The sequence below is a fragment of the Camelus ferus genome, chromosome 20 (assembly GCF_009834535.1).
Source record: "Camelus ferus isolate YT-003-E chromosome 20, BCGSAC_Cfer_1.0, whole genome shotgun sequence".
NCBI lineage: Eukaryota > Metazoa > Chordata > Mammalia > Artiodactyla > Camelidae > Camelus > Camelus ferus.
The window spans coordinates 28014903-28024983 of record NC_045715.1 but is presented as its reverse complement, the minus strand read 5'-3'; the positions used below and the strand labels follow the sequence as shown (position 1 = coordinate 28024983).

Here is a 10081-nt window from a genome sequence, read left to right as displayed (position 1 = left end):
CTGGAGGAAATCTACCCCCACTGAAATTGCCCAGCCAGGAACTTGCATTTCAAATCCATGAAGGAACTGGGGCAAGGAGTTGCGACTTTGGGAGAAAACAGAATGTTGGAGAGAACTGGTTTGAAAGAAAATACCAGAGAACGCCAAGAGTGGAAGAGGGGGGGACCAGGAGTTGCAGAGGAACCGGAAGGCTGTGGAAGGCTGTGAATGTGGAGGCTGCCAGGGCACAAGACCACTCACCACTTGCAGGACGCCCCCTATAGGGCGCCTCCTGCCAACTCCCTCCGCAGCCCAGGACAATCTTTGCGCTGTCACGCCCCTGCCCTCCCTCACCTCAGCGACACACGCAGGGCCCGGTGAGTAGAGGACGTTTAATATTTCTGTGCTGGTCAAACAGAACACAGGTGGGGAGTACATAGGGAAGGGGGCAGAGGGCCCCCTGCCTCTCGAGAGGGGTGGCTTGTGAAGGGGTGTATGCAGGGATTTCTTGGGAAATAGTCCAAGGAATCTTCTCAGCAAAGGGGCCTGGCCTGGGGTGTCATCAGCATCTAACACACCCAGTCCTTGGCCCTAAGTTGGGGTCCCCCATAGGGGGTCTGTGGAGAGTCTCACTTTTTTTCCAGCTCTTTGGCTGGAATCCACATTCCCAGTGTGATGGGGACTTGGTCCTGGAGAGGGGTCTGGAGAGTCCCCAGGGAGCAGCCCAGGGTTGGGAAGAGGGCTCCCACACCCACTGCCCAAGGGGATGAGGGCTGCCCACCTCCTCCCCTCTGCCCTCTTTCCTTCCCCCAGGCCCAGCAAGACCAGAGGGAAGGTGAGCAGGGTCCTCAGGGTGGGGTGGAGGGAGGGTGGAGAGAGAGGGTCTTGGCCACCAACAGACACTGTAAACTTTGGTTTAAAACAATAACTTAAGTGGAGGGAGGGCTTCCAGCCTGGGGCCAGGGTGGGGAGGAGCGGGAGGAGCTGGGGGTGTGGGAGGCGACAAAGGAAAAAGCCAACGAAAAGTTTTGGTTTTTGCTTCCGGCATAAGAAAGGTCTTTGGTCATCCGTGTAACTGGGGGACAGGGAAGGGGTGCCGAGGGTGGGGTGGGGGGAAGACGCCACGGGGGACCTGAGGGCTGGGATGGGAGAGACCTGCTGGGTCCCAGCCGCCACTGTATTCACCCCGCCAGCCCCTCAAGCCTGGTTTTAGTCCCCACTTTCTATGACGGAGGCAGGGTCTTGGCACCATCTCTGGCCCCAACTCCAGCCTCCAGGGTCACTCGGCTGCCTTCAGCAGCTCCACCTCCATAAGTCCACCTGGCACAGGCCTCTCTTGGGAGAGGTGGGCACCAGGGCCCCTCCTACGGTTCCTGCCGTGGGGGACAGCATCCAGCAAATGGGGGTGGAGGCCCAGTTCAGCCTGGGGGGAGGGGCTGGAGCTGGACGCCTAGGTCCACGGCCTCCCCGGGGCACACGACTTGTCCCATGCCAGCTGTGGCTTTCGAATGGGCCCAGCTTCAGGGGCAGGTTTCTTTTGGAGCTGCTCTAAGACCCAGGCCAGGGCAGGGGTAGGAGTGGAGCTGGAGTTATTTTTTCACAGTATGGGCAAGAAGATGGAAGGGAGCACAAATTAGGGAAGTGGGGGTCTCTGGCCAGAAAACACTGCCAAAGCCAGGTGCAGGAGGGGGCCCTGGGTTTGAGAGGTGGCTTAGCCCCGCCTGCGGGTCTCCATGGCGCTGAGGGGCCCTGTGGGGAGAGCTGGTGGGGGAGGAGGGCCCTGCGGCTGCTGGTGGTTGCGGGAGGCAGGCGGGATTCGGATGTAGGGGAAGGTCTGAGGAGGGGTCTGGGCCCTCCGTGTCCTCTGCCGGTCCCAGACCAGGGGTTCTGTGTCCCCTCGCAGGCGGGCCCTTCTCTGCCCCCCTGAGGGTCGTAGGTCAGTCAGGTCACCTTGGGAGTTGCTGGCCCAGCACCCCCATCTGAGTCCCGGAAGTGCCTTGAGGTTCGGGCGGGGCGTGGAGTGGGGGTAGGTGGGGCCTGGGTTGGGGAGGGAGGGGTCTCACCCCTGCCCTGCCTGCCCCTAGAGGCCCTTAGGACAGTTCCTCTCCCGGCAGCTCCTCCTCCAGGTCCCTGTCTTCTGGAGGCCCTGTGGTGCTGGGGTTGGGGGGCCCCAAGAGAGGGCCTGGCCGCCTGTCTTCCTCCGCCTCGGCCGGCTCCTCTTTCACCTGCACCTGGTGGCTGTGACAGAAGGGAGGATGTGGGCACCCTGGGGCCTTCCCCTGACGCCCCCACCCCATCCAGAACCTGGGAACACGAAGCGGGGTGTCCAGAGCTTGCCTCTAAAGGGCCCCATTATCTCTGAGCCACTGGGGCCTGGCATCTCAGGTCTGGTCTCCCCAAAGGCTTTCTTCTAAGGAAGGGAGATGTGGGGATGGACAGAGAGAGGAAGGGAGACAGAGGATGGAGGAGGGAGAGGAAGGAGGGAAATAAAAAGAAGGGGGAGGAGGAGGATATGGGAGAAGGGAGAGAGGGGACCAAGGAGGAGAGAGGCCACTTGTCCTGGGAAGAGAGCTGTCCAGGAGGTGATGAGACAGGGATCCCAGCTGTGGGGGGAGAAGATTCTTCCTCCCTGATGTCTGGGGGCTCTGGGGTGGGGTGGGGCCCTGCCGCGGCTCACCTGTACTGGGGTGGGGAGAGACGAGGAGGGCTGCTGCTGCCGTTGCTGGGCAGGGGCTCCACGGGCGCGCCCACGTCGTCGTGGCTGAGGGGCAGGAGGCTGCTGGTGGAGCCGGGGTTCAGCATGCCGGGGCTGTTGAGGAGGGGGAAGCTGCTCTCGGCCAGGGCAGCCTGCAGGGCACGAAGTTGGGGCCTCAGCGGGCTCCACCCAGTCAAGTCCTGTCCCTTCCCCACCCACCGAGAGCCTCCTGCAAGCATGGGTGCTGGCGGGTCTAGAGCGTCCCTCCTAAGGCCAGAGTGTTGACCCTGACCTGCCTCCCAGCTTTCCTGGAAACCTGGCCCGACTTATTTCCTCCCCAGGAGACAGAGGACCCACAGATGGACAAGCCAGGGAAGGGGGTGTCATTGGTTACTTCAGCCTCCCTGCTCTGTGTCCCGCCTCTGCCAGGGAGGGTTGGGGAAGGTCCCTCCTCCAGGGCAGAGTGCTGAATAGAAAGTGAGGGGCGGGGGGCCGAGGGCAGCGAGTGGGCACTGGGCGGGCCAAGTCCACTACCTGATAGCTGGCGTTAAGTGCTCCATAACTGAGTCCCGAGATCATGTTCTTCACCAGCGTGGGGCTCCTGAACAGGAGAAAGGCAGTGTTTCGTTCATTCATTCGCTTACTCCTCACTCAGGCCTTGACCCTGAAGGCTGGCTCCATGCCAGGGACTGCCTGTTCATTATCTTGGGAGGCTAGAATCGGCTGTGCCCCGTCTTATCCAGTCCTCCCGCTGACCGACAGCCCCCTTCCCAGGTGAGCTGCTGAGGCTCCCAGGGGCTCAGAGCTAATGAGTGGGAACCAGATCCCTCCAGGAGTCTGTCCTCACATCAGGCTGCCAGCAATTTTTCTCTCCACTCTAGATTTCCCAATGTTTGGCAAGGTCCAAGTGACAGCCTCCATAGTCCCACATCTCACCATCCACTTTCTCACCATCCTGAACTTGGGGACAGCTAATAAGCCCAGTGCTCAGCCTGTCCTCACATGCTCCAAACCAAAGGCTATTCTGCACACAAAAGCGATCAGGAGTTGGGGCAGGAAAAGCAATGTTTCAAGGCTGTCCTTCCACAGTGACTAACCCCAGTTAAGAGAGCATCTCAGAGAGGTTAAGGAACTGGCCTCAGGTCACACAGCTTGTGAGAAGTAGAGATGTCATTTGAACCCAGGTACTCTGAGTTGACAATGGGACATGAAGACACCAAGCATGTAACTGGCATGTGAGGGCATTGGGAGGGAGATGGCTTTCCTTCCCTTTCTAGGTCCTAACCCTACCCCAGCCCCCACAGCTACTGAGGGTAAGAGACACTCTTGTCTGGGGAGAAGAAACCTGTGAGGGGAGCAGGCACCCACAGATACCCATCTAACTTGCCTCAGACCTCTCTCTCCCTCCTCACAGGCCTCTGGCCCAAGATGCATAGGCAATCGAATGGCCCGTGTTGGGTGTCAGGGTGGGGAGGTGGCCAGTGCTGGAAAGGAAGTCGAAAGAGGAGGCTCCTGTTTCCACTGAAAATGACGGTAGAGGTCAGAGACTCAGCTCTGCCCGGAATCTGCTGTGTGACCACTCTCCAGCCCCTTGCCCTCTCTGGGCCTCCTCTCCCTGTAAAATGAAGAGGTGGGGCCTGGGGATTTCACAGGTTGGCTCACCCTGTGACAAGATAGGAGAGAGTGGCTCTGGGGACAACAGCCCACTCACCAGCAGCCACACTGGTGGCCATCTGTTTACACCCCATCTCTGGCCATGGCTACTCTGGGCCTCTCTTTCTGATGCCAGGTCCCCCCCAGCTCCTTCCCTCAGTCAGTGGCAAGTGCAGAACAAGACAGAAATGTCCTCTTCCTAATCATCTGTCACGTATAGATTCCATGCTCTCCTGGGCTCCTCTGCCCACTTTCTCCCTGCTCCACCCCTACAATGGGAAGGGTCTGGGGTGCAAAGGTGCCCAGGAGATGCATGGGGGGTGACCTCACCCATGCGGTCATGGGAGTGCGCCTGGTCTGGGCCCACATACCCCGTCATCTTTGGCGGCCTCCGCTTCTGGTACTCCCGCTCGTCCACTGTCCACACAGCGCCCTTGACGTTCTCCACGCGCACGAAGCACTTGTGTAGGCTGAGGTTGTGTCGCACCGCGTTCTGGGGGCGCAGTGACAAGGAGCAGGTGCTCAGAGGCAACCCCTCCCCCGTTCAGGTGAGTACAGATAGGAGGGTCCTCGTGTGCCACCTTGTCCCACCTTCCCCAGCCCGGCAACAAGCGGGGGGGGGGGGACCGGCAAGAGGAGACGCATGAGGGGCAGAGGGAAGGCCCCTCTCCGCCCTTGGAGCCAGAGGCTCCCAGCATCGTCACCACTCGTTATATTATGTGCTCCCTTCTCCCTGCCACATTTTGGAAAACTCTGTCTACACACTGAAAGATACCGAGTTAGCAACAGTCTGTTCTCCCATCACGGTTAATTGGACGTGTGGGGCTGTTACTCAGGGCTTCTGACTGGCACGATTGCACACTCAGGCCCTGGCACCTCAGGGAGACTGGGACACTTTATCTTGGGGGCATGCAGAGTTTCCATCAAGCCTTTAAAAGTTTTGGGAATAACTCAGGAAGCCTCACCGCAACCTTCCTTGACCCCCCTGGAGTGTGGGAGCCTTGATTCTGGGCTGTGGCTGGGAAGAGACAGCTTATTGAGAGCATGAGGTATACAGTAGAAGCCTAATACATACTTGTTAAGGTAAGTAAGCTGGGAGAAAGGAGAGCATGGGTTTAGTGGCTGTACAGCAGGAGGAGGAAGGAAAAGAGGGAAAGTCACCTTGTCAGTCCCACCTCCTCCCGGCAGGATAACTTCAGGAATTGAGGTCATCTGGTTTGTAGGACACTTGGGTGAGGGTGGGGGTGCTCGGCCCAGTTCCCCCTGGGAGTCTGGGCTGGGGCCCTAATGCACCCCCCCCACCCGCTCCTGTCCCTGCGTTCTCCTCTCTCAGCTTCACCACGCCTCCCCACAGCTGTCCCTGTGTCCCTGTTACCTGTCCCCCCTTAGCCGCCCCCACCTCGTCTCCATCCTTGTCTCCTCTTTACATTTCTAAACGGGGAAGAAAGCAGGCTGGGCAGGCAGCCCGTGCCCCTGGAGATCCCCTCTCTCTCTCTCCCTTCCAACTCTTGCCACTTGCAACTGGCCCGATTTCATTACCAATTTTAATTTGCCTCTAATTAAATCCTGTGTATTTTTCCGACTCGCTTGCTAATCCACGAGGGAGGCGGGCGGCTGGAGTGGAATCTCTTGGAGCGATAATTACAAAGGGCCTAATCACGCCGGGGCTCCTGCCTCGGAATAAATTTGCCCGCATTACGGGGCTCCGATCCTCCGCTTTGCAAATGAGAATGACCCCAATTTCCGAGGATGGCCTCACTGGGGCTTTTTTCCCTCATTTCGAAGCCTGATTCGTGATGAGAGACTAATTCGTTACGCTGAAACATTAACGGCAATTTAAGGGGTCTGGCGGGGGCTGCGTAAACAAAAGGACGGGCCCACAACATGGGCCCTGGGAAGGGACGAACACAGGGGGAGGGCTGGCGAGGACCATCAGCTTGGCAGATGGCAGCTCTGTCCCCAGATGAACGGCAGCTGGCCTGGCCCACGCCAGCTCACGATCCTTCTGCCCTGGTCTGAAGTGGACAGCATCCCAGGGTAGGGGCCAGAGAAAGTCAAGGAGGAAGGAGGGAAGGAAGTGGAAATAGTTGAGGAGAAAGGGCAGATAAATGGGTCAGAAGTGGGAGTGGAAAGGAAACTGAGTTGGGCATAGACCGGGTGCGTTTCCCAAGTGACATGAATGGAAGCTTGGAGGCAAAAATCCTGAAGGTCAGAGTGGACCACAAGCTGAGATGGATTCTGCTGTGCCACAGGGAGGGCACAGGAAGTGCCCTAAGTGGCAGAAGTAGCGGCAAAGCACAGCAAATGGGAAGGTCGTTCACTCAGCTGGCTTCTTGCTGGGACATAGACTAGGTGAGGGGAGATGGAGGTGAAGACCTGGGAGGGAGACACAGCACTCAGATGACCAAGGCTGGGCCACCAGTCAAAGGTGGTATGAAGGCCAAGGAGGCTGGGCAATGGGAGGGGTGGCTTTATGATGGTCATCAAGGGGTTTAAGAAAGTCACCTACACCAGCTCTTCCTGATCTCATGAAAGGAGAGAAGTAGAAACTGCAGAGAGTGATGCAGTTAAAAGAAAAGGAAAAGAGGGTAGGTGGGTAAGAAGCACTCTGTCCCTAAGGAGGAGATTGCCTTATGGAAGTGGGGCTCTATATCAACTCCCCTAAGGGCAGAGAATTAATATACAGGGTTAAAGCAAACGTTACGTGACAATCACAATGATCCTTAATGTTTGTAGAGGGCCCTAACATTTACAAAACCTGGTATCCAAACTGGCCTGCAGGTTGGAGACTGGACGAGGTGGCTCCTACTGGCTAAGAGAGAGGGCCAGACTGTAGCTGGCAGGAAATGACATCACTCATAGCCAATCAGAGCAGCTGTCCCAGCCTCCCAGCCTCTTTCCCAAGCTTTGGGAATTGGGCCTGGGGATATGGAAGGTCATGGAGCACTCTTCCTGTTGTACTCAGCACACTCTGGAGGCAGAAAAGTCTGGACCCTGTGCAGACCCCCACCTTGTCCCAGGCACTGGTGGGGAGGGGGGCCCAGTGACACTGGTTGAAACCTGGTGGGACAGGGGAGGAAGGCTGCTTAACTGCAGCTTCTGTGCTGGCCAGCAGGGGGACTCAAGAGCCAGGGATCCAATTCAGGCTCTGGGATGGGGAGGCTAACCCTGGTGTCCATCTTTTCCCACAGGGTGCTGACGCTCCCTTCTCCTTCCCCTTGCCCCTTCCCAACTTAGAAATCGCCTTCCCACCCTCCTGCACAGACCCTAATATTCTCACCCATCAAATAGACGGACATATGTTGGCCATAAAAAAATAAATGGCTTAGCATCCCAGCCCACATCTCTGTGTCTCATTTTTCTAGGGTCCCTCCCTTGCCTGCTTCTGGTCCCCCAGGAAAACTTATGGCTGAAGGTGTTGAAATGACTAATTGGATGGAGACAGCTATCTTCCTGTCACTGATGGCAGGGCTGGGAAGAGTGTTTCTGTGTTCCCGGCCCCACTGTCTAGTCCAGGGTCTCGGTCCATCCATGTGTCTAGGCCTGCACACCACGCACCCACCCAGGGCTTCAGAGTGAGCACCTTTAGCCAAGGAATCCAAATCCTTGGGGTCTCCTGTGAATGTAACCCAGGCCTCCCTACCGTAGGCTCAGGCTCTACCGACTCCTAGAGGCCCTACTTCAGGGGGCTGTGGTCTTTGGGGCCCACGGGGTTATATTCCAGAGAAGTGGAGGTGGAGATAGAAACGCCATTTCTGCAGAAATGGAGATCTCTCCAAGGGGACTAACTGTCAGGCAGCCTTGGTCTCAAAGGGATGTGGAGGTGTCCAATGCTGCCTGGGGCCCTGGCGACGAGGAAGGGGCGCATCTCACCTTCCAGGTGGCCGTGTTTCTCCGGAAATAGGCGAACATCCTGGTGAACCAGTTGTAGATCTCATTCAGGGTCAGCTGCCTGTCGGGGGTTTCCAGGATGGCCTGTGGGCAAGGAGGAAGCGTGGGGACCCTCAGTCTGGGCCTCCAAGGGTCACAGGCCTGAGGGACAAGACTGTGTGTGTGTGTGTGTGTGTGTGTGTGTGTGTGTAAGACAGAAACAGAGACAGACTACGAGTAACCATAAGTCTATCAGAAAAGAGCCTTATGGGAGTGTGTGTACATGGAAATGAGAGAATAGACGACACAGGGGGTGTAAGTAGCAAAAAATAGTGTGTGTGTGCCTCCAGAGACATGTCCCCATGACCAGCAGGCTGGCTCAGGCGAGGCCTGTCTGAGGGGCCGTCTGGCTGAGAAGGAAGGAAAGTGCAGGTGTGAGCGGGAGAGGTCAAACGTGACATGGAAAGCTATGCCCTCTGGCCCCAGGATCCTCCCCGAGGCGGGGCCCCTGAGGGAGGGGTGCAGCTGGTGTGCCACCCCCAGCCCACTCCGTCTACCTTCCACACTCACCTGGCGGATAAGGGAGGCGTAGGTGAAGGGGGGCCGGACATCAGCGTTCTTGTAGAACTCGTGATTCTGGGCCAGCTCTGCGGGAGACAGGCAGAGGATGAGGTAGCCAGAAGGGGGTACCCAGCCTAGGGAAGGGTGCCCCTCCCTGCGCCCTTACCTGAGGAGATGGGGGAGCAGAACTTGTCACTGCTCCTCCGGCGGGCAGGGCCCCCGCTGTGCAGGGAGGCAGAGCCCAGGCCAGGGGGCCGTAGGGGAGTGACAGGGGCGGCGGCCGAGGTTGGGGGGTGCACAAGACCATCTGGGAATGAGTCGGCTGCGGAGACGGTCACCTTGGAGAATGAGGAGGAGCCGGGGACTGGGTTCAGCTGTGAGCAATGGGGAGGATGCTGAGACCAGCGCCGAAGGGTGGGGGTCTGGGGGGTTGTCTGGGAAGGCCGCAGGGAGGGGAGTCACTCACTGGCTGGCTGAAGGGCTTGGGCTCGGAGGGCCGCATGTGCAGGTGGGCCATCATGGCCTGCAGCCGCTCGCTCTCCTTGGCGAGCTGTGAGGAGGCAGGAGGTGAGCAGGGGCTGTGTCTGGGGGGCATCTGGGTCCTTTTCCTTCTCCACATCTTGAGCCCTTATCCCCACCACCACTCGCCCCCGCCCCTGGGATCCTGGCTCCCTCTGTACCCTGCTCCTGGAAGGCCTCCGCTCTTGCCTGACCCTCTGGCCCTCACACCTGCAGGCCTCACTGAGGGCTGCCTGCTCCATGACACCCTCCCCACTTCTCCAGACTGGGTGTCCCCAGCCACAAGTCCAGCACACTGTCAGGGGGCCCTCTTCCCAGCAGCACACTCCTTTCCTCCCCATCAAGGGCAAAGGCTGTGGCTGAACAACACCCAAGTTCAGTGGCACTTGTGTGTGAGTGTCCTCACGCACTGAATGGAGACGCAGGAAGGGATGAACGAATCATTCACCCCTATTCATAAATTCAATAGATCTTTCACAGCTACCTTCTCATGCAGGGCGCTCTGCTAGGTACCAGAGGGAAGGGGGTAAATACTGTCTGACTGCCTGATGGACGGACTGTCCTGAGCGGCCTCCTGAGTACCGTGTGTGGTAGAGCGCAGACTCTGGAGCCAGACTGCCTAGGTTCTAATCCCAGCTCTGCTACCCACTGGCTGAGTGACCAGAGGCGAGTTACTTCACCTCTCTGTGCCTCTGTTTACTGTATCTGCAAAGTGGGCGTAATAATAGTGCCCCCAAGATCAGGTTTAGAGGATTCCTTGAGTTACAGAGGGAAAGTATGTAGTATAGCACGAAGTAAGTGCTC

General features: G+C 58.2%; 1 protein-coding gene across 7 annotated transcripts in view; it reads right to left on the bottom strand.

The window, feature by feature from the left end:
- Nucleotides 1-352: 352 nt before the first annotated feature.
- Nucleotides 353-10081, bottom strand: part of FOXP4 (forkhead box P4) — a 48917-nt gene continuing 39188 nt past the window's right edge. For 2 of the 7 annotated variants that reach the window (XM_032463042.1, XM_032463043.1), the window contains exons 11-18: nucleotides 9225-9308; nucleotides 8925-9096; nucleotides 8768-8844; nucleotides 8201-8302; nucleotides 4699-4820; nucleotides 3209-3275; nucleotides 2657-2826; nucleotides 353-2217 (exon numbers count right to left, since the gene is read on the bottom strand). In XM_032463042.1, coding sequence (XP_032318933.1) covers nucleotides 2070-2217; nucleotides 2657-2826; nucleotides 3209-3275; nucleotides 4699-4820; nucleotides 8201-8302; nucleotides 8768-8844; nucleotides 8925-9096; nucleotides 9225-9308 — 942 coding nt within the window. In that variant the 3' untranslated portion in view covers nucleotides 353-2069. Of the gene's footprint in view, nucleotides 2218-2656; nucleotides 2827-3208; nucleotides 3276-4698; nucleotides 4821-8200; nucleotides 8303-8767; nucleotides 8845-8924; nucleotides 9133-9224; nucleotides 9309-10081 lie in introns of all 7 variants that reach the window. The other 5 variants (XM_032463040.1, XM_032463041.1, XM_032463045.1 and 2 more) reach the window with 3 other exon arrangements.